The sequence below is a fragment of the Aethalodelphis obliquidens genome, unplaced genomic scaffold (assembly GCF_003676395.1).
Source record: "Aethalodelphis obliquidens isolate GAN/ISIS:26980383/991018 unplaced genomic scaffold, ASM367639v1 scaffold3, whole genome shotgun sequence".
In the NCBI taxonomy this organism is placed as follows: Eukaryota; Metazoa; Chordata; class Mammalia; order Artiodactyla; family Delphinidae; genus Aethalodelphis; species Aethalodelphis obliquidens.
In genome coordinates, this window is record NW_020837947.1 from 21,275,356 (window position 1) to 21,300,183 (window position 24,828).

The 24,828-nt window shown below is 40.4% G+C and overlaps 1 protein-coding gene across 2 annotated transcripts in view; it reads right to left on the reverse strand.

The window, feature by feature from the left end:
- AIG1 (androgen induced 1) overlaps positions 1-24,828 on the reverse strand; it is a 233,166-nt gene that overhangs the window by 130,918 nt on the left and 77,420 nt on the right. For both annotated transcript variants that reach the window (XM_027084815.1, XM_027084825.1), the window contains exon 3: positions 11,395-11,496. In XM_027084815.1, coding sequence (XP_026940616.1) covers positions 11,395-11,496 — 102 coding nt within the window. The remainder of the gene's footprint in view (positions 1-11,394; positions 11,497-24,828) is intronic.

Sequence of the window (24,828 nt, forward strand, 5' to 3'; positions counted from 1 at the left end):
ATTTCCACCAGGGCACCTTCCCTGGAAGTTTTAGACAGAGTTTGACACTAATTTGTTACTTACTGTATGATGATAAGTTGAAATCATTAGCTAAGGGATTTACTTTATTTTCTTTTACCTTACCTTATCTTTTCCCGTCCTACTTTAGAGGATTTACACTTATTTGGCCTACTATGTGGCAGGCACTGGGCTATGTACTTCCATGACTACAATCTCATGAATTCCCACAAGCATTAAATTCCCCACTAGTGGAACTCGGCAGAGAAATTTAGAAAGACTGTTGGGCAGAGAATGCTATTCTGATTAGCCTCTTAAATCGCATACACTAAACTGTTTCCACAGAATAATAAAACTGGAGAAAACTACGGAGGTCACTTGGTTCAGTTCCCTTTTCTAGGTGGCTCACAGGTCTGCATCTATTTGAAGCGCGGCAAACAGAAACGGAGCGGCTTTTTTTGAGTTAACCTGGTGTGAGAAAGAGAATAGAGCAAAAAAGACATTCTGCTGTGTGTGCGGTCGCGGCAACAAGGACGTATAGAAAGGAATGTTTATTAACATCGATCTTTTTACCCCACATATATAGATAGTAGCAGTGTGAACAGCAGCACGTGGACCTATAAGATAATTAGATCTATTACCAGATCACATGAATTAATGTATTTGATAAGGATGAAAACGTTTGCATTAAAGGGAAACATTTCCACCAATCAGGGCTAATCTTTGCACTTAGGTTAAAACATACCTTAACTAGATCATTAGGTGCAAGCTCCTTCTCTGAATCTGGATACGGCAGAACAATAGGAAAAAAATCACTCTTGCTTAGATGAAAAGGAAAATAATTTAAAATGCCAAGCATGTTTACCAGTGTCTTGATGAAATATGTTTGTGAGCTATAACGACAATTCATGTTGAAAGATATCTCTTTAACTCGACGTTAAAGCTCCATGGAGAGAGGCCCTCGGTAGGGTAAGTGCCGTGGGGTCAGGCAGCTCAGCATTCTACTCCCAGCTAGTCCCCTCGCCAGCGGGGTGAGCTTGGACAAGTGGACGTCATTTTCAGTAACAGTTACTGCTGCCTGCTCTTCCTGTCTGCCACCACGTATGTCATCATCATCTAAATACCTGTCTTGACCTTAGGAATCAACCATCCTCTCCATGCACAGTTACAACGTGGTTATAATTTACTGCTCTGAAAAATCAATCATGTTGTTACTGACTTGACTCAGAGTGTTGTCTCCAAAGCAGCTTCAACTCAATGACACAAACTTAGGCACCGCCATTCAAAACAAAGAATACATCATTTTATTAAACCCCAGTATATCCATTCAATGATCCTCAAGTCCTCAGTCCTGCAGCTTCCCCAGAGCCCATCCCGTATTTGCACTGCATTTAACAAGCTGGAATTCCCTAGGAATACGTCTTAGGGTCCTGCAATTTGTGGAAAAACAAAAATAACAACTTTAAATCTTAGCTTAACCACACTGGTCAGGTAAGAATGATGTGGAAGCTTTAGTGTAGAGAACAGTGAAACTGCCAAAAAAGTTAATGGAAGCTTGGACAACACTAACACGCAAGGACGACCGCACCTGCCAAGTCATGTGAAAGTGTGAAAACACATCCAGACAAGCTGAAGCCTGCTCAGGGGAGACAGTGTGGTGAAGGGTGTGTATACCATTTCCTAAATGTTTACTGAGTGTGCACTTAATCCCAGACACTATGCTAGGTTTTGGAGGAAAGGATAAAAAATTTTGTTGTCCTTTATGGCCTCATAGCCAATTGGAGGAGTAAGCAAGTAACTGAACAGTAACCAAACAATGTGATGAGAGAAAACATAGGTGTATAAACAAAGTGTCATGAGTGCAGTGAGAAGACCTACTCAGATGCCGAGGAGCCTCTGGACTACTTCACTCATAGGTGGTGTCTGAGAAAGAAATGCAGAAAGGGGGCATCAGACCTTCAGTTCTTCTAGAAAAGTAACTGAGGCAGCAGTGCGGAGACAGGTCTGGTGATGAGACAGTGGGGAGGAGAGAGATGAATTGAGCTTGTTGCCTCAGTTCAGTTGAGTGATGATGAAGCCTTGAACCAAAGCAAGGATGGTGGAGGTCAGGAGGCTGGGGTAGACTCGACAGGTACTTTGGAGGTATACATGACATGGCTTGCCAACTAACCCTGAGGGGTCTGGTGAAAAGGAGCTTTTAGATGCATCTTGCCATTATTGAGATGGAGATGCAAGATGGGGTTACAAGATTTAGAGGAGGGGTTAATGAGGTTGTTTCAATATGTTTATCTCAAGGTCCTTGTGTCAAATGCAGAGTGTGATGCCCTATGAGACACTGGACCAGGAAGTAAAGACTTGGGAATAACTCTTGTAGGGCAGAGACTGAAGTCATGAGGGAGAGTGAGACCCTTTTGGAAGAGAACATGAGGAGAACAAATAGGACTGGTGTTTCAATCTTGAACAGTGGATGAAGGGACTGGGCAGATTTGGACTTAAAAAGAACGGAAGGCTCAGTTCCTTATGAGAGTCTTTCCTAAGCTGAAGACCCCATGGTCTTGCTCTACTACTGAAGCTCCATCATCAGGGATGCTCAAGCAGAGACTGAATTTGCCATTATATTGTTCAAGTGATTCAAGTATCCCATGGTGTATGGACCAGATGATCTTTAGAGTCACTTCTCAAGTCCAAGATTCTGGCATTCTGTGCCTCTGTGGCAGAAAATGCAGCTTCTCTCCCACTTCACTTTCTTTGGCAGCCATCACTGATGCTTGCTGAGGTTGGAACTTCAATTAAAAGGGAACTGGAAAGGATATAGGGATGGACTTCTGCCAAGGAGTTAAGTCTGTGGCTAATGAATGATCTGTCTGTGGTAGTGAAGAAGGAAGCCAGTTCCCAGGACAACACCTGCCTGCCTGTCCCCACCCGTCCCCCAACTATGAAGAGCTAAGGGCAGATGAATGGGAAACATATGAATGAAGTTTACTTTGAAATATCTATGGATTTAAGGATTAGGGGTAAGAAAACTTGAGTAAACCACTCTTTGGGTTTTGCTGACCCCAAAATATCTGAATATAATTTATAGACCTTTTGATGAACTCACACTACTGCTGGGCCTGCTCATCTATTAAATGTAGCAAGAAAAAGGGCAGAGTATAAGCCAAGTAATATTAGCCTTGAATTCTACCCTTGCATGGAAAATCAGTTCTACAAAGGAATTTGCGATGGCAGGAAGTTACTTTAAAAAGCCATCTGGCTATTACCCTAGAGAAAAAATACCCAAATAAAGCAATCAATATATGGAAGAGCGTTTCAATACATTTGATCCAGGCTATTACTTATCTGGCCTGTAGCTCTTAGATGTTCCAAGGACCCATGGTGTGTTCTTCAGACATCAATTCTGGCCTTTTCAGGTAAGAGAAACAATATATGTACAACCAATAAGCCCCTCTGGGGGGACAGCAGGCCGTGCATGCAAGATTTGGCTGCAGTGCAGCTGAATTTGAAAAGGGAAGTAAAATACAAGTTAGGAAAAAAGTGAATGGTTTGGGGTTGCATTCTCTGTCAACAATTACGGAGGGGAAACGAGAAAGAGTGGGGTGAAAGAGAACAAGAGAAAATGCAGACACAGAATATTGATAAAGTCGATTCATTCATGCAATAAATTAGGTACTGTTCCAGGTGCTAGGGATAAATCAGTCACTAAAACAAAGATCCCTGCCTTTGTGGAAATTAAATTCTAGACGAAGGAGATGGACAATAAGCTCTAAACACAACATATAAATAAAAGCATATAATATGTCAAAGGCAGTAAATGCCATGAGGGGGATGAGGAGAAAGGTACGGGGATTCCGGGGGGATGGGGTGGCTTCGGTCCCTAATAGGCTACTCAGCATAAGCCTTACTGAGAAAGTGCCACTAAGCAAGGATTTGAGGGGGTGAGGAAGTGAGTTAAGCAGATCTCTGGTGGAGAGCATTCCAAGGCAAGCAGAGTGCTTGGTGTGCTCAAGGAACAGAAAGGAGGCCAGCTCAATGTACTAACATCTACTGATTCGTCAAATGATTACTGAGTACCTATACTATGCCAAGGACTGTGCCAGGCGCTGAAGAGGGAAAAATTAATCCCCAAAGCTCAAGCAGCTATGAAGGAGATATGGTGTTTAAAACTGTGTGGTTTGGCCGTGACATTGTGTCTTCTTTACCCTGGGACATTTTTAATTCCCTTGCCCCCCACCCCGGTCTTCCTCTTTCTCAACTCCTATTCGATCTCCCTCCTTGTCGTGGCCATTTCTCTTCTCACCCATGATGTTCCCTCCTTTCCTTTTCTCTTCTCCCTATCTTTTCCCTTTCCCCATCCTAGCCTCTCTATCTCCTCCTCTTCTTTCTTGCTTCTTTCAGGACTTTTTCTTTACCTTTGATTTTCTGTAGTTTAAAAGTGATACGCATAGGCATAGGGTTTTTTGTTTGTTTGTTTTGATTTGTTTTGGCATTTATCCTGTTTGGTGTCCGCTGAGCTTCCTGGATTTGTGGTTTAAGGTCTAAGATTAATTTGAGGGAAATTCTCAGTCATATTTCTTCTGTTTCTTTCTCCTTCTTCTCCTTCTGGTAATCCCATCATGCATCTGTTACACCTTCAGTAGTTATCCCATAGTTCTTGGATGTCTGTTCTGCTTTTTCAGTCTTTGTTCTTTATGCCTTTTGGTTTTTGAGGATTCTGTTGATATATTTTCTAGCTCAGAGAGTCGTTCCTCAGCTGTGTCTAGTCTACTAATAAGCCCACCAAAGGCATTCTTTATTTCTGTTACACTGTTTTTTATTGCTAGCATTTCTTTTTGGTTCTTTCCTAGGATTTTCATCTCTCTGCTTACATTGCCCATCTGTTCTTGCATGACGCCTACTCTTTCCCTTAGCATATTAACCATAGTTGTTCTAAATTCTCAGTCTGATAATTCCAACATCCCTGCCATGTCTGGTTCTGATGCTTGCTCTGTCTCTTCTAATTGTGTTTGTTGTCTTTGGTATGCCTTGTGATTTTTTTTTGATAGCCGGACATGATGTACTGAGTAAAAGGAACTCCTATAAAAGGCCTTTAGTAATATGGTGGTGAGGTGTCAGAGGAGGAAAAGTGTTCTACAGTCCTATGATTAGGACTTAGTCTTTTAGTGAGACTGTGCCTCTGGACTATGAACTTCCCAAGTGTTTCTTGGGGTTTTTTTTCCCCTCAGGTAGGACAGGAAGGCTAGAGCCAGCTGGAGTTGGGTATGTCCCTCCTTCCAGGTCAGTTAGGCTCTGATCAGCAGGTTAGACTCTGGTTAACTAGTTTCCATTAAGGTCAGGCTTTGTTAAGAGCTGAGTGTTCTGATGTATTTCACAATGGTTCCTTTTCTTTTCCCTCTGCTGGAAGCATGAGGGGATGTTTCTCTGAAACTTATTGTGGGAATCTGGTTGAGCTCCTGCAGGTAATCTCACAATATTGTGGGAACCTCTCTATGCCTGGGCCACCCTGGACTTTCTCACTCTCAGGTTGTCCTCTCTGAGCCTCCAGTAATCCATCAATTACCATTCAGGTTTCCCTCCCCGGGTGCTGGTTCCCGCTCAGGAGACTCTGCTCCAGTTTAGTTGTAATTCTCTGTATTTGCTTGTCTGTCTCTCTAACCTTGGGGCAGTGGTTTGCTCTATGTTCTCCCTTCTCATATGGATCCAAGAAGAGTTGTTGATTTTTTCAATCTGTTTAGCTTTTTACCTGTTATGATGGAGTTGCAACTTCCAAGCTCCTCATATGTGGAACCAGAAAACCCTCTCCGTCTCTGCCTCACAAACTTGTTCAAAGGTTTCTCAAACATCATTTAAAAGAATACATTTTCTCAATTTACAATATTTCCAGGTGAAATAAAAAATAAGAAAGAAAACTGACAAAAGCTAAAATAAAATACCTTAAAATCCATTACTGATTTAAAAGAGACAGAATAATCGAATCTTCATATCAAACTTTAGACGGGCAATATCTAACACAGGAGAATTGGGCTTGGTAGAACTAATGACCACAAATGAAAATTCACAATGGAAGAAGCTAAAATCAGTAAAATCTGACACGAGAAAAGCTTATGGACGAGAACAGTATTCAATAATTCTGAAAGTATCTGCCTCACTGTGGATGTAGCTCTCCTTCTTGTTCTTTGGGGTCTTATTTGTTTTCTTTGGGAGGTCCATTGGGAGCCTAGGAAAGAAGTTCCCAAGAAACTCCTGACCTCTGCTCCAGTCTTACTTTTACTTTTGAAAATTTTCAGATATCTTCTAGTTACTTTAGAATATATTGTGAAAATTGAGAAAGGTAGTTTTTTCATATGAAAAAGAAGGTCTTCTTTCAGCCAACAACTTATTCTATGAAATATCCAATATCAGGGTGGCAGACTCCATGGGTCATGAAATGCATAATCTTTTTATCCCACAAAAGGAAAATTTCTATAAGTTGTATTATGTACCAAAAGAATAATGTCAAATTTGAGTTCCTGCAAAACCAATGATCATCCAAGCAGTATTTAATGCCTTCTTTTCTGGGAAAGACAGATGTACAAAAACTTTGGTAATTACCAAATGTCAAAGTAATATTGAACAGAATAAACATTTGCCTAAATTAAGGTTCTCTTGAGGATCAGTTACATATAACAAGAACAACTGACAAATCAAGCATGATGAGAGGCGGGATTTATTTTTTTGTCTCCTGATAAATTATATGGGGAATGAATAACTCCTCTTGTGATTAGAAGAACATCTAGGTCATGTCTGCTTAAAGATCTGTGGGATAATAATAATATCCTAACCTTCTGCCGTGCTTGGCATTCTCAAAAGCACTTTATAAACATTAATTAGGTCTTCAATAAGCTGAGACTGTCTTGTTGGTTTTTTCCTGTTATAGCATCACTGAGAGTCTGAAATTTTTCTAGAGTTTAAATATTTATTTACTTATTGCTTTTAAAGTGTATTTACTCCATTGACAATGCTTTAAAATTATAATCAGCATTAGAGAAATGTTCACAGTTCTACTTTTGCAACTAAGAAACAAGCCAGAGTAACAACAGTGCTTCTCCTTGCCCGAGTGAACAGTCTGTTGGTCTGGGAAACTGTTTTCTTACTTACCTTCATCCACTTCAAACATGCCCTTCCCATCCTTTAAAACTGCATGTGTTTTTCTCATCCTGTAACTACACAGTGCCTACCAGGGTGCTTTGCATGTGGTGGGTTTTCAAAAAATGTTTGCTAGATTGAATTAAACCAAAGCTCAGCCCGCATATGTGGCAGCCATGCGGAATCCTACCACAACTATCTGTGACCACTCTCATTACATTTTGGAAACTCTGATTCATTTGCTGATATCACTTCTGTTTTTCTTTTGTCTGATTCTCAGTGGACTGAGAATAAAAGGTGATAGAAAGAAATAAATGTAAACTTGACATTCTTCTAAGTTTCAAAAGCAACTACACAAACATCCTTTACATTATCAACACTTAGTGAATACCTAATGGGCAGGTATGCTGTTTGAATTTCTGGGAATACAAAGATAAATAGGGTTGCAAGGACAGAACAATTTTTGATTTTGGATATTGAACTGACTCCATTTAAATGTGCTATACTGGAGCTTCCCTGGTAGCGCAGTGTTTAAGAATCCACCTGCCTATGCAGGGGACATGGGTTTCGAGCCCTGGTCTGGGAAGATCCCACATGCCACGGCGCAACTAAGCCTGTGCGCCACAACTACTGAGCCTGCACTCTAGAGCCCGCGAGCCACAACTACTGAGCCTGCGTGTCACAACTGCTGAAGCTCTTGCGCCTAGAGCCTGTGCTCTGCAACAAGAGAAGCCACCACAATGAGAAGCCCGTGCACCGCAATGAAGAGTAACCCCCGCTCGCCGCAACTAGAGAAAGCCCATGCGCAGCAGTGAAGACCCAATGTGGCCAAAATCAAATAAATAAATAAACAAACAAATAAATAAATGTGCTATACTTTATATGTTTGTATTTTTAGTTGTAGTAAATTAACATTCTTTGTGTGGAGGGTGTGTGGGTGTGTGCTATTTTAATGCAGCCTGGAGATAAGCTAGTGTTTACACAGCAAGGGTGTATTACCCTTCTATTCACCCATTTCCTCTTCCCTTCTGCAAATAAACTCTAGGATTGCTTGCTGAGAGAAAAGAGGAAGACAATGGAAAGAAAGAGATAGGATATTTTCCTTTAGTTATAATCATGTCTAACTTTTGGCAACTTTAGTGTAAATCAAAATTGAAACCCCTGTGGATTTCAGACCTTGTAAGTTTTCTCTTATGCCTGTTTGAATGCTGCAAATTCAAGACTGACTTGATGATTCTCCTGAAATGGTGTCATGATAGACTTATACACTGCATCTCAGTTCTGTGGTTCAGGGCTCTGGATCCCTAGAAATTATGTTGAGATTCTTCAAACAATGAATATGATTCTATACGTAAGAATAGAGTACATTCTCTCTTGGAATTCTTGTAGTTATAAAGATCTAAGCAGGCAATGATAGTGAGCAGGCCTAGAGAGCCGTAAACCATTTGCAGAAATATTTGACGATTACAAATTAAACTAGACAGTATTAAATAAAATATGTTCTATCCTCCTACATTCTTAGATATATTTTTGTAAAACAAAATAAAAAATATGATTGGATGAGTAGTAAAATTTATAAATTACAAATGTAAATATTTAGTATAATATAAATATCCCCAAATTTTATTTTCTTGCCTTCATTTCAGCAAATTCACTAAATATGTTTTTATAATGGAAATTCTTACAAAACTGGAGCTCTACTGACAGTATTAATCTAAAATATCAATTAAAAATAAAGTTTAATTATAATTAAAGTGTATACAACTTGAGTGTTTTCATCAAAATATGAACATTAAATAAATGCAAAATTTTTAATGAATTATTTTCATACTTTAAAATTAGATATTCAGAAGTAGCTATTAAAATTAAAGGCAAATACAAACTATAATTAATTAAATATAATTTTTAAAAAGCTGAAAATGCTGATTTAATTTTTTGATGTTTCATAAATCATATTACACATTTTTTATAAAGATTAAATTATTCATGATTGCAGCACTGAATGTTCATATTTTAATTGCCAATCCAAAGCATCAGCACCATGTTTTATGCATGATGTATTTAAAGTTTCACATACACATATTTAGAGTAATGTAAACTGTTTAATATTGCAAAATATTCCTCAGCCATCAAATGCAACTTCTTTGTTAGTAATTCTGGAACCATGAATTGGAACATGAAAAAAAGCCAAGAAATGGTCATTCAGCTTTTCTAAGACAAAATTCATTGGGAAAGAAACCTATTGAGCTCATATTATCTGAGAGGACTTGACATGTTCGTTAATTTATTTTTCCCTTTCCTAAATACTTCTCTCACTCAAATCCTCCTTGCATTTCTAAGTAGTGTTTTTCTCCAAGAGTGAGAATTTTAACCCATCAAAGTGAATCAAGGGAAAATTAGGAGCGTCCAGCTGAAGTTCTAATAACTTCATACAAACTTAATAAACCATTCATTCGCAACATTAGATGGTGCCAGGATCTGCAAAGATTGTGATTTATTCTCTAACCAGAAGGTAACACTGTACAGTTTAGGGATGTAGACAACAGGCCAGATTGCCCAGGACTCTTCTTCTATAGCACATGATGTAATCATTTGTTCTCAGCTAAGGCCCTTCTGGTGTCAGAAACCTTCTAAGCCTCAGTTTCTTCATCTGTAAAAGGGATAATAATTTCTTGTTCGTAGAACCACTGTGAAAATTAAATTACATAGCCTGGCACACAGTAGGTTATCGAAAAATAGTAGTTATTAGTATTGACTGGCAAAGAATTATGGGGACTGGCTGTACTGCATTAGTCATCAATCTAATGATTAGGTACTGCTCTTCCTATATGCCAGGTGGCTGGGCAGAGACGCAGGATTCGAAGGCTGCCATTTTGCACTAGCTGTGTAACATTTTTGCGGACATGTACCATGGAGAAATGAAAGTGTGGGGCCAGCACAGCTAACAGCAGAGCAAACTCGGCTTGTAAAAGTGGGGAAAGGCTCCATGAAGAAGACAGTATGCAAGCTGGCAGGATAAGCAAGAGTTTCCCAGTGAAGAATGGGAAGGGCATTGGGGGCAGAGGACTGCAAAGACTTGGGAGTTATGAAAGCATTTCCACATTCAAGAAAAGCAAAAAGTTGGAGAGAGGCAGAGTAACCATGTCAGGCTCCTGGTTCAATTTAATTGACAAGACCCAACAGATTTGTTTGTAGCTAGACCTGAGGTGCCATGTTAATCATTCGACAGTGTGGCTCTAATTGGACTCAAGGAAAATTCCAGTTCTCTGAGATGTGCTACTTTTGAGGCGTTGGCTTACAAAAGGTTTGATCAATGGCCCTTAGTACAATAATGTTTGTTTGTTACTACACAGCGTTTTCTTAAAATATACCAAAATTGGGGGCAGAAGGGAAACACTTACTTTGGACCTCAGATGCGTGATTTCCAGTTCTTCATTCCCCTATAATTTCTGTCATGGGTTGCCCTTTTCACTAGGAGCACCCAGGGACACATTCTAAAAATTGATGTAACCAAAAAATGCAGGCTTCTTAGTTAATTAGTTAACTAAGTTAAAACAGTGCTCAATTCCAGAGATGGAAAGGGAAGATGACACAAAATTTCTCTGCAGAAAATATACCCTCAAATCTTGTCAAGCAATGTGCAAACCAGCCAAAGTATTTGATCTGAAACTTGTGAAAGTAACATCATCGCTAAAGCATCCGAAAGAATTAGACTGAGAAGAAGGAAAAGACCTCGAAGCTGCAGGCAAATACCTGGGATGGGCAGACCCTGACAAGGTGGACGACCACTGCTAAGGACACCTCCAACGCCTGTGACTCTCCCAGGGAAAGTAACAGCCCTGCCTCTCCTCCAGGGGAAATTCTCCAAGTACACTGGTTACTTTCAACACAATCTCACTGATGGGAAGTGGAGGAGGCACGGGGTGTCCATAGTGGTGCAGGTGGGAATCAATCCTTAGTCTCCAACAGGGGACAAGCCTTTGAATGGCACAGAAATTAAATCCGTCCTGGAGTGAGCCAATTGTATTATACCGAACACCACTGACACCTCTTATAAACTATGGATTCATCTACTATGTAGTTTCAATAGTGACTCAATTTCATGAGAAGACATTTTTTATTTATGTTCAGTTTTCTTCTCTAACTGTACTCTCTCATTATAATTTTCAATTCACAGCTATTTAGGTAGATTCTGCGGACAGTCTAAATTAGAAAACAGCTCTTTAGTAGATTTTTTTTTAAATAAAAGGAAATCATTTGTTTTAGTCCACTTACCATTCCATGATTCAGCCACCCTGGGATAAAATTATCAAGCAACTTCGGGTAAATCATCTCTCTGTCATAGGCATAAATGATCCAGAACACCGCTACAACGAACTGGAAGGGAAAAAGAGATGCTTTATTTCAAAGGCACCAACTGTCCACAGAATACAATTTGTTGGTTATCTATTGTTCAAAGAACCCAGCAAAACTATAATTTATAATGAAAGACAAATCAGTAAGCCAGCTAATGACTGCAAAGATTGTTCTAACTTCATCCCATTAGTGGTAACTGTTGGGGTCCCTCCTCTTTCCTTGATCTCCCAACCGTGTTCTCTCAGGCGAAGGGCTCTGTTTGTGAGGGAGAGAGAGATGGCCTCTCTGACATCTGGAACAGCTCCCTTCCAGGGCTAAGTGTGTTGGTTTGATTCCTCTCAAGAGGGTTTAAAAGTTCATTGGTGGTTTTTTGGATCCCATTCCCCACTGTACAGCGTTAGAACACATTCAAGAAGCTGTAGTGTATTTTCCTTGAACCCATCATGTGGTTTAAATTAATCTTCACGTTCTCAAGTTTCTATTTCATCACTCACAGCATTGAAATCACTACTATAAAATGTCCCAAAGTCACAATTCCAGCAAATGTATTAATTTATATAGCCTAAGTGGGGGCTTTAGCGACACTGAGAAGCAGAGTGTATGAACAGTTAAGGAAGATTCCTAATTTATGAATAATTCATAAATTCATCTGGATTCCAGAGGTTTATTTTGACCCATCAGCAACATCATCAAAAAAAGCGAGGAGAGTACTCAATTTATTATCTTACCTTTCCTCAAACTAATGGTGAGAGAAGAAGCTCCGATAAAATAAAGAAATGAATGGCCCAAGGACTTAACCTTCACCATAGAATTTTTTTAAAAAAAATGAATGCTTTTGTAAATAGTCTATAAATGTAGCATGTAGAAAAGGGAATGAACCATCCCAGAGGGAGGTCTCATAGTCTCTTCAGAGTTACGTGTCAAAATAATAAATACTACGGAATGATAAAATGTGGCATGAATGTTAAACAGAAACAATTTTATCTCATTTCTTGTAAGTCATCCATGCCCTGACATTTTATTAATAATATAAATTTTATTGCCATTTTTTATAAAACTCCTGGTGTTTATAGCTCAAGGCTAGTACTCAGAAGGATTCCGAAGTTCTTTTAGAAGTACGTCAGTTATCACACGGATAGTCTTAGCCCGAAAAAAAATTCACCCTTAAAACCCAGGACGTTATGAACATTCACTGATTCATAAAACACACTGAATGATAATTACAATAGGCAACTGTAGATAACACACGTAGTTTTAGTACCAGATTAGGGTCCCCAGTTATTTATCCTGCTTTTGGGGCAACTATTTTCACCCAGTGGATAAATGCACAAGAGGAAAAAAGAAAAAAACATCTATTATTAGCTTAAGGTTAACTAGCGTCAGGATCTTTCCAAGTGCAACAAATAATTTTTGAATTATCCGCAATTTGGGTTTGTTCATTCCACTACTAACTTCATGTGTATTGAATATCAGTGTTCCCTGCCCTCAGACCTGGGTGGGCTCCATGCTTTACAGTCTTGTTACGCAAAGTGTGGTCCCATGGGTCAGCAGCACCCACGCCACCTGAGAGCTTTTTAGATGTGCAGAATGCTAGGTCCCAGCCTGACATGTTCTGATCCTGTATTTTAATAAGATCCTGAGGTCATTCCTATGCACATAAACGTTTGAGATGTCCTGCTTTGGAAGGCTCTGCTCCAGCCACCTGGAACCTCCTCCCTCGCCATGGAGTGAGGCAATCCCAGGTCCAAGTGGCTGGTCTACCCAGAGGCTGCACCGCCCCCCCCCCCTTTCTAAACCACATCCTGGGAAACCATGACCCTGGAATTTCCTGCCTAAGTAGACACAAGTATGCCTCAGGGCCTGTGTGGGTCTCCTTCTCGGGTCTGACCCTGGAAGACTGACTGTGCAATAAATGTTTGTATCCCTTGACCAGAGAGATGGTTAAGGGGTATTTATTCCTGTAGGATGAGAACCAAAGTTTTACATGTGGCCTGGGTGTCCATGCACAGGCATGAAACCGTTTCAATCCTGGATGGAGCCATCAGTAGAATCCCTTTACCTTTGCCACATAGTGTAATTTAATCATGACAGCGACATCCCATCACAGTCACAAGTCCCCTTCCATACTCAAGGGGAGGGGATTATACAGGCCTGAGTAGCAGGGGGCAGAATCTTTGGGCCGTCTTAGATTCCTGCTTACCATATGCTTCTACTCTTCTTTTCCAATATTGTTTTGGCTATTTTAAGTCCTTGGCATTTTCATTTAAATTTTAGAATCTCAGCTTGTGAATTTCTACAAAAACATCCCCCTAGAATTCTGATTATGACTGTACTGAATCAGTATATTCAATATGAGGAGAAAAGACATCTTAACAATATTGAGTCTTCTAACCTATGAACATAATTTATGTCTCCATTTATTAAGATCTTTAATTTCTCAATGTTCGTAGTCTTCAGTGACAGCTCTTGCACATATTTCAAGTCTACCACTAAGCATTTTATGTTTTTTCTGCTATTGTAGATAGCATTAAATTTTATTTTTTATTTTTTTTATTTTTTGCGGTACACGGGCCTCTCACTGCTGTGGCCTCTCCCGCCGTGGAGCACAGGCTCCGGACGCACAGGCCCAGCAGCCATGGCTCACGGGCCCAGCCGCTCTGCAGCATGTGGGATCCTCCCGGACCGGGACACGAACCCGTGTCCCCTGCATCGGCAGGCGGACTCTCAACCACTGCGCCACCAGGGAAGCCCTAAATTTTTTTTTTTCCACATTCTTTGTTTGCTAGCATATAAAAACACAAATGATTTTTTGTATATTGACGTGGTATCCTGTATCTTTGCTAAATTCACTTAGTCATTTGAGTGGTTATGTTATAAATTATTTTTGGTTTTTATATGTACACGATCTACAAATGAAGACAGTTTTTCTTCTTTCTTTACAATTTGTGTGCCTTTTCGTTCTTTTTCTTTTCTTATTGCACAATGTTGACCAGAAGTGATGAAGAGTGAGCATCTTTGTCTTCTTCCCTACTTAGGGAAAGTGTTCAGTTTCTCAACATTTCAGTTTAATATTAATTGCAGGTCTTTCTTAGGTGTCTTTTATCAAGTTGAAGAAAATCTCTCCTATTCTTAATTTATGTATATAATGAATGAGTGCTGAATTTTTTCAGATAGCTTTGCTGCATATCTTCAGGTGACCATATATTTTTTTCTCCTTTATTCTGTTAATATGATGAATGACAGCAATTGATTTTTAATGTTAAACCAACCTTTAATTCCTGGTCATTATGATGATCTTTTTTTATTTAATTATTTTATTTAATTTTTTAATTTTTAATTTTATAATATTTTATATATTATTGGATTCGACTTGCTGATATTTTAAGGAATTTTTTCCATCTTTATTCATAAAGTATATCAACGTCTAGTTAGTTTTTTTTTTTCTCATAAAGTCATTTTCTAATATTGGTTACAGGATAATGCTGGCCTCAAAAAATAAAGTGGGAAGTGTTCTCTCCTCTATTTTGTGAAGGACTTTGTGCAAGGTTGGTATTATTTCTTCCTTACCTGTTTGATATACTTCTCCAGTGGCATCATCTGGACTTACAAGTTTTCTTGTGAGAAGATTTAATTGTGAATTCAATTTCTTTAATAGATATAGAGGTTTCAGGTTTTCTATTTTTTCTTGAGTTACTTTTAGTCATTTTTGCCTTTTATAGATTTTCTCCATTTCATCTAAATTTTTGAGTTTATAAAGTTGTTCTTAATATTCTGCTATGGAAATCAGCAAACGCTACAAACCAGGCAGTTCATCCTTAGAGAGCTGGTTGTTAAAGTTTGCCAGCACATCACTCTGGAGAGCAACTTTCTGTTCACCAGGAATGATCATTCGTGGTGTCCCTACCACATACAAAGCATTGTGGGGTCGATACTTAATAGTGCAATTTGGCCAATCCTTTGACCCTTACCATAGATTGATGGAATTATATGGGTTATTAAAAGCAAAGTGATTTTCAAGAAAGTGTTAGTCACCTTTCTCAGTGTAACACTAGAAGATCAAGATGTACAGCTAACTGAGTAATCAGCCTTCTAAACAATTCTTGAGATAAAAACACTGCACAGATGGTAGCTTCTTGGCTTCCTGCACTGACATCCTCTTGCTGGTATGGTCATCAGCAAACCCAAAATAAGTTTGAACTCTACTACCAGGGAATGGATATGAACAAAAATAGGTTCTCTTGGACAGACTAAGTGATACTGAAATGTCCTACTGTTGTGAAGAAGCTTCTTCTCTGGCCAGGACTGGTAGCCAGCTGTTCCTCAGCACACACCTGCTGCTTCTGTGCTGCCAGGACCAGAATACTGTACTTGAACTGAGAGTGGGAGAAGCACAGTCACTTCCGAGTTCTTCAAGCTTCCCAGACAAAACACTTGTGTTACAGTGGTTATTGAGGCCTCATTTGAACCCCCCGGAAGGACTGGAAATAAACACAAAAGAAAACTGGATTCATACTTTGTCTCTTTTTGTAAGGAGTCTCTCATACGGAGTCCAGTAGAAGCTGAAGCTAATCAGCTTTGGTTTAATTCTAAGAAAAAGCTTTACCGATCAGTGGGAAATTCCTTGGAGTTTAGTAACACCAATTAGAATGCAAAGGATGTCACAGAGACATTTACCCTGAAGGAGGCTAAAATGTCACTTATCTGTAGATTGGTCTATGAAGGCCATTTAGCGTGATCTCAAACATCCACTGTTGAAGGAGGGAAGGAGGAACTAAATGAATGCATCTTTAAGTTTTCAGCTTCAACATGACTTGAGTTTATGGAATTACTTTCCCTTTTAAAACAAATCTATTAGTACTCAGACTTTACCAATTACTGATTGGAAAACATTTAAATTCTCTTTTGGGCTCTACTCCTTTGCTTCTAGATTTCCTTTTCATGATTTTCTTTCCCATCGATTCTTTCCAAGGTCATACTGTTGCTGAGAAGTAACATTTAGACATGTTTCCAGTTGTGATTTCTCTTTCCAAATGCACAAAGCATGAGAGTAAGTTGTGTGCTCTGGACGCTAGCTGGCTTTGTCTCTGATGGCCTCCACGCAGACAGTGAATGCCTCATTTTGACACGGCCCTTGTCTTCCCACTTTGCACATCTAGGAGATCCTGAGTCCGCAGGTGCTCTCCTTCTGGCTGACTTCCCTCAGCCACACCGTTAACTTCAGAAATGCACAGGGAAGCATAGGGCACTCTGAAATGTTACAGTATCTTTTGTTCCAGAGTACAATTTTTTTCTAGCACTCATTCCTAGAAGTGTGACAAAGAATTCCTCTACTGTAACGATGAGGCTGTGAGTTACATTATATTTTTTTATGCTGTACATTCTACTCAAATTACTTTAAAACCAGAATCTCCATGTAGAGAGTTTCTAAAGCACATGTTGATGTTACACCTTTCTCATGGCTTTCATCTTTTTGGTAGAGTTTATAATTTCTCCATATTTACCCACACTTAGGTCCTTAATTATCTTTTCTGACTGAGTAATTATGTGAGAATAAAAACCCAACTCCTACAGGAGCCCGCATGATTTGATGTCTGCCTGTATTTCCAGCCTTCACTTGTACCGTATTCTTTCTTGCTCGCTCCCTAAGCTCCAATTGGCAATTTGATTGTTCCTAAAACTCATCATGTGCTTTCCTGCCTCAGAACCACAGCATTTTCCACTCTATGCCAGGAATGTCCTTCCCTCATTTTCGTGTGGCTGGATCCTCTGTTCCTTCAGGTCTACTTTAGACAGCATGGAAGCCTCACCACTGTTCCATTATTTTCTATCAGAAACCCTGATAGAAAATAGGCTTTTTCTTGTTCAGTTGTTCACTGTCTGGCTCTTTTATGAGAAAGTGAAGTCTCAGGAAGTAGGGACTTCTCTGTCTTGTTTACTGCTGTTTCCCCACTAAATGGCATATAATATGTTTTTGGTAAAAATTTGCTGAATAAATGAATAAAGGTGCATTGCTGTTCCTTGTATGTGTCAGATCCCACATGTCCCAGAGAAGCAAGTGCCTCTTTACTTCTTCAATTTTCTTCCCATTGACCTTTTATGTTATCCACATTTTTTGTCCTCCTGTCTGTGGGGAGATAAGCCTTTCCTTCCAAGATTATTCTTTTAGCTCATCCCTTCTCAGATCTTTTATCCGTTAGCTCTTCTTTTACCTGTTTAAGTCTTCTATCATCTTAAAATAATCCTTCCCTGAATTTCTAGATCAAGATGGAAGACTAAAGGCTCTCTTTCTTGAAATCAACCAAGAATAAGGGGAATAAGAAACAGAAAGAAACCAATGGAAGCAAGGAACATCCCTAATCCAATAATCACTCTTCTCAGCGGGCTGCCAAGTGTTAGGGAACTTGAACACGGCCAGGGGGAGACACTGATGTAAGAAACAAGATCTGAGGGCTCTCTGGTCTAGCGAGCAGAACGGAGAGATCGCTACAGGTGACACACTGTAAGGGACACTCTGTGACCCTTGCTGGGAACCAGAGCTCTGAGATGTATGGGAGCCCTGGGGAAACGTTCAGGTGTCAGAGGTGATGATGTTCAGTATGGCAGTGGGCAAGCACGGCATCTCTGCAAGAAGCAGGATGTGGGCATGTGAAGTAAACAAGACAGGATCTGTGGTCACCAGCCTGAATGGACCGCTTCTGCTCACCTGATGAAGACCAAGGTTTCTGTCACCATACGACAGGGCTGTGATCAATATGAATCAAAGAGAGAGAAATGAGTCAGACCCAGAAAGAAACCATTCTCCAGGGGAGGGCGGTGGTGGGAAACAGACAGAAATTCAAGCTGCCCTCATTCAGTTCCTTAGGCTGTCTCTAGTTCTAGCCTTTCACAAATCGCTGGCTCAGAAAGAACAAACCAATTTAAGGATGAGTAATCATTAAAAAAGAAATAGCATGGAATGTATTCATTACATTACCACAAAAAAAGAGATACCACAAAAAAGAGAGCGAGATAAAGCTGAATATGACCAAACGGGCGGGGGGTAACTGAACAATACAAAACAGAAAATGGACTAATTAACTGGCGATCAAATAATTCTCCATTAAAGGAAAGCAGTCAGAGATGAAAAACTGAGACTTAAAGAAGAGAAGCTAGAGCGAGAGAAGGGGATAAAAGTGAATGGGTAGAATTTTGGCAAGAAATAAAGTATAAAAAATAAAACCACATAAAACTGAAAGTCGCATTATAAGCAGTAAAAGGAAAAACTGCCTTTGGTATAGACGGGGGTTTAGCTCTCCACGGTCCTGTGGACTAGGTACACTGAGAAACCTTCCTGCTGTGAAACATTAGGTGCTAAATAAATTACGACAAATATGCTTTCAAATGTATTGCTGAGCGGACAAGAAAGGAAGGGAAATCGCTAGGAACCAAAAGCCCCATACAGACAAAAACGAACAAGGAAAAAAACCCAGAACAGCAGCAAACACAGAAACTGGGACTGCCCTGGAGGCAAACGCTAACACCAGAATCTGAGTGTTCTGTGAACTGTGGCCACTGAGATGGATGACAGTGGCCTTGGGCCCATGCAAATCTAGGGACTGGGTCCTGAACCTGAGGGGCCTGGCCCACCTTCAAAGAAAGGGTAGGCTAGAGAAAGCACCCTTCCTCTGGTTAAATCGATTGCTTTCTATTCCTAACTGCTAAGATTGTTTCAATCAAAAAGGTTTCATTTCATTGAATTTTGTTCTGCACTGAGATCATCCTTTTTCCTCCTTCTTCTTTGTATTCACAAAAGCTATGTGTGGTGATAAAGCAAGTTTTGCAAAGTCAGAAAAGAAATTTTATACTTATATCAATTAACTGTAGTGGATATTGTAGTACTTATCCCAGATTCCCTCTTCAGGGTCCATGCATCCATCGTGCAGATGTTGGGGATATCAGTTGCTGGCCACTGTCAGCTGCATCCCTCATGAGAATTGCCCTCAGCTGCAAGGAACTGCTTCGCTCAAGGCCATGCCCCTACCGCAGGGACAGTCTAAATCCAATGACTTACGGATGCAAGGATGCAAAGACCCAGCCCCTCTGCCTCAACTTAAGGCAACTCTGAAGGGTCATCCCTGCTCTAAGAGCTCCCAGGATGCCCGTTACAACTGCAGTGCGGGTCATCTTCTCCCTCTACCCAGTGCTGTCTTCCTCACTTCCTAACAGGTATATCTCCCAAGAGCCCCCTCCTGCATGCACTCTCCATCTCAGAGCTGTTCACAGGGACCCCAATCCAAGACCACGCCATTCATGTAAAAGCTTAAATGTGAAAACATTTGTTGTAAGTCAACCACCGTAAAGAATTGTACAAAAATTAGTTGCAATCTCACCCTGCAGTGGTGAGTCATTGCCAAAAGGACAGGTATAGCCTTCAAGATTTTTCTCCACGCATGTAAAATGCATTCCATACAGTATTTTACAAAATTAGGTCACACTATACCTAGTCTTCTGCAATTTTTTAATTTAAAAATATTTTTTAAAGATACCCCATTTTTCTGAAGCACTTCGTAGTACCCCACTGTACGTTACACACCATCATTTACTTAAGCAGTCACTAATGAATACGTACGTTCGTTCCAATTATTACAATTTGCAATAACGTTGCAATAGACATGTTATGTTAATGGTTTTTGCACCTATATGAGAACCTCAGGGGACTAAATGACTAGACGTGAAGCTCCTGGATCCGAGGTCACCACTGCCTGTCGAGTTGACTTTCACAAAGGCTCTGTCATTCCCAGCGCCAGCTGCCTTTACCCCAGCTGCAGGCTACCGTGTCCCTGTCCCTGTCCTGGACTATTGTGGTCACCTCTTGTCTAGATCCACTGGCTTCAGTGTCCTCTTAACTCTATTTCTACTTTTGGCCTCAGAGTTATAAAATGTTTGTTATAAAAACATTTAAGAACTTCCCAGTTTAAAGCTTCCGATGGCTCTCCCTTGCTTGCAGAATAACATCCAAACTCCCTTTGTGATACGGCCCCAAATTCTCTTTGCAGTCCCTTGCCAGCTCCTTTCAGGAACCCAATCACCACACTATGTGTCGTTTTCCAAACTCACCACACACCTCCAAGTACCCATTCTTTTGTGATTTTTATAACCATAGCTTAAAACTCATTACAATTATTTTTCAAAATCCAAGCTCAATCAGTGTTGCTCTCATTGTGCAGTTGTTTCCTGCCCTCCCCCATCCCAGTCTCTTATCCGGAGTAATTATTTCCTTCCCTGACCCACCACAGGTTTCTTCTTGTGACAGCAGCCCATTTAGCTGTGACTCTTACAAGCCTTTTAACCTGCTGGCCCCTCTAAGATGCTGGAGGGCTCCTTCCACCTCCTTCCCCTCATGTGCTGCTCTCTTTGCCTGGAATGCCTTCTACCAGCCCTCCTAGCTCATCCTTGCCATATAGATGGTTCAGAAATGGCATAACCTCCAAGAAGCCTCCCCTGAGTTGCCCCAGACTCGGGCCCCCTTTCCCTGCATGGGTTCTCAAAGCATATTATGCTTTTCCTTTCTAACACTGAGTATAATTAGGATTAGATAATTTACGGTGTAATTAATAGTTTCTCTTTCCAGTGGAATGGAAGCTCCATGGAGGCAAGGATCAGACTGTTCCCTCTCTGTTGCATCATCACATCTCTCTTGGTGCTTTATAATTTTCTTAACTCTTCATTTTGAAATAATCTAAGACTTACAAGAACTTGAAAAATAATACAGAGAGTTCCTGTGTACCTTTCACCCAGCTCTCCCCAATGGTAACATCTCACATAACTGGCATTGGTATAATACTATTAACTAAACTACAGATCTTCTTCCACGCATTCTTTTTTAGAGGGTGTTATTGTACTATAAAAATTTACCACGTGTATCCGTTTATGTAACCTCTACCACAATCAGGGTTCAGAAGAGTCCCAGCCCCATAAAGACACTCCCTGATGTTATTCCTTTAGAATCACACCCTCCCCCCAATCTCAACCCCTGGCAATCATGGATCTGTTCTCCATCCCTACATTTCGTCATTTCTAGAATATTATATGAATGTAATCTTTCCTAGTACTTTATGAAGGATGGTTTACATCTATTTAGTTTCAACTATATATGGGCCAGAGGCTTCACGAGTAACATCTTATTTAAGACTCACAACTACCTTGAGATAGCTACTATTATTTTTCTACTTTTATAGATGAAGAAACTTAGCTTTAGAAAACTTAACTTTCCCAGAGTCAAAAAGTAAATAAGCTGGCCAGAATGCGAGGCCAGACAGTGGGAACCCAGAGCCATTGCTATTAACCTCCTTAAACACTTTTTGCACGTAGTTCATACTTTTGAAGGAATTATTATTGAATGAATGAATAATTAAGTGCTATAAAGGAAAAACTCAGGTTTTTCCTTCCTGAATAGGAGAAAAGCCCAGCTCTCCCCTACTATGTCTTTCTTTCCTGTGTGTCTCTTTACCTTCACCAAGAACACTCCACTTCTGACACGTCGGGTCCCCAACTGTGTGGAGGCTATTTTCCCCCCCAACCAATTCTCTGACACCAGCTGAGTGTCCTACAGTTAAGCTCAATTCAGATACTACTGCCCGGAGATAGCAGCAGATCCCACGGGTTATGGGCTCAGTCCCGTGAGCCTGGCCTCCTCCACCCTTCAAAGGCCAGCCGCAAGCCCGGGTTGTCACCTGTGCTTCTGGCGTGACTGGCTGTAGATCGAGGGTCCAACGATCCCCATCTTGGGTTCGATTAACTCAGGGAAACACTTACATTTACTGCTTTACTATAAAGGACATGATAAAGGATACATATAAACGTCCAGATGGAAGAGATGCGTAGGGCAGGCATGTGGGAAGCGGTGTGGAGCTTCAGTGCCCTGTCTGGGTTCACCACTCTCCCTCCACGTCTTCACCAACCCAGAGGCCCCTGACCGCCATATTACTGGCAGTTTTAGAAGCTTCATCATGTACACATAATTGATCATTTACTCCATTTTCAGCCCTTCTCCCTGCTCAAGAGAAGAGAGGGTGGGACTGAAAATTCCAAGCTTCTAGCATGCCTTGGTCTTTCTGGTGACCAGCCCCTATCTAGGAGCACACCCAGAGTCACCTCATTAGAAAAAAAGACATTCCTGGTGCTCTTTTGACTTAGCAATTTACAAAGGTTTCAGGAGTCCTGTGTCAGTTACGGGGTCAACGACTAAATATTAGAACAAGAGATGCTAGTAGTGTTCTTATCACTTAGGAAACTACAAGGGTTTTAGGAGCTCTGTGCCAGGAACTGTGGGCAGAGACCCATATATATATTTCTATTATCTCACAAATGCCAAAGACTATTTCATTTCTCAGTTCTCTAGAAAGGCTTCCATAGAGCAGGAACTCAATGAATGTTTGGTGAGTAAATACTTTTGATTAATCATTCTAGAAAAAGGAAAAGGAAAATGGTCAGAGATGGAGAAAAATCACCAAAAATCATGGACTTAACATGACATACATGTAAAACCACAGGACAGTAGCATGAAACACAGAACAAGGCGGAAGCATCATTCTTGCCTTCATTAGTAAAAAGTGTATTCATAGAATTTCAAGCACCTCAACAAGGATGATTTGACGAGGTACGTCTTCCCTCTGGCAAATTCACATCCACAGGATAGAGAAGCAGCACTGATTTAGAATATCTGCTGGTCCTAACTGATACTAGGGGCTTGTCTTGCACCGTGGAGACATGCTCCCTTCCTTACTCAAAGTTTAGTTAACAGGCTCCTCTCTTATTTTCATGTCATCTTTGAGATGCAAGCCTTTCCCCACAATACCAGCTTGTGGGGCTGGGGCCCTGTGACCTAGAGTCTGCAGACTATTTGCCCAGGGTCACGCCCTGGGTCATCCCTGTGCCTACAGGCTGAAACCGCACCGATCACGTGGTTCCCCTGACTCTGGCTCTTTCCAGCGTTTCATGGCATCTCTGCCTGGCCTGTTTCACTACTGACTGAAACACGAAACTAATGGCCTTTATTAAAGATTGCTTTTCTTTCCCACCGACAGAACCCAAATTGCCTGGGGTTGGCCTCTAATGGCGGCAGTCTTCTTTTGTGAAGAGTGATGTTTGAAGGCTTATTACACTGTGCTGAGAGCATCCCAGAGACGGTGGACCTGATTAGTAAGGTGGTGTGCATTGTGAGAGGGTAGGGCATGGAAAAGAGGGGGCCCTGAGGGACGAAACTCTGTTTATTCCGCTTTTTGGTCCTCTGCCAAACTACAGAAACAGGGACAAAACACAAATGGCCTTATAATTGTGAAATCAAATCAGAAGTTAAAAATCTTCCCATAAAGAGTGTGAGACACAGATTGATCACTAATGGTCTGTCTCCAGGCTCATGATCTTTTGACAATATCTGGTTACCTTACGCCTCACACAGGTGAGATGACTCCGTAAGGTGTGTCATTTTAGCATTCTAATAACTGACTCTCCTTTATGGGTTCAAAGTTTTAAATTGACCCATTTTATTTGTTTATTTTTTTATTGGGATATCGTTGTTTTACAATGTTGTGTTAGTTTCTACTGTACAGTGAAGTGAATCAGCCACATGTATACATATATCCCCTCTTTTTTGGATTTCCTTCCCATTTAGGTCACCACGGAGCACTGAGTAGAGTTCCCTGAACTATACAGTAGGTTCTCCTTAGTTATTTATTGTATGCATATTAGTGTATAAATTGATCCATTTTAAACTGAATTCCACATCCAAATAAATTGATCAAGGCTTCTCTCACTCTCTGTCAAGTGACATAAATAGAATAATTAAACACATCCAGAAACCTCACACAAGACTATCTTATTATGTTAGAAACCACTGCCAGTCAATTAGCATTGACAGAAGTTTCTTTTTCGAAAAATGATTTGGATCTTTTGTCATCATAAAATCACTGAATAATCCAACTCTTGCTGTCTCTTTCTCTCTCTTTTTAATAAAAGGGGACTATAGTTATTTAATATGATTACATTAAAATGAATATTCACAGGGTAGCTATAAGTACCTAAGAGAGATATCCAGCTAACCACAACTTGAATTTAAAGTTCCACCAGAAAATAAAGAAAAATCTAATGTAATCTAATCTAATAAAAGTTAATTAAGTAAGTAATTAGAGCATCCTTTTGTAGAAGCATCCTATGTTAGATGGCTGTGTCAATGATTGCCTATATTCAGTGCCTTGGGTGTAGTATCAGAATGGCTTGACAGGAATACTACTGTAACAGTGGAAGACGAAGCCTGAACAAATGGATTAGAGCCACCCAAGAAGGATATGTTAACAGAAGAAAACTGGTTGTCAC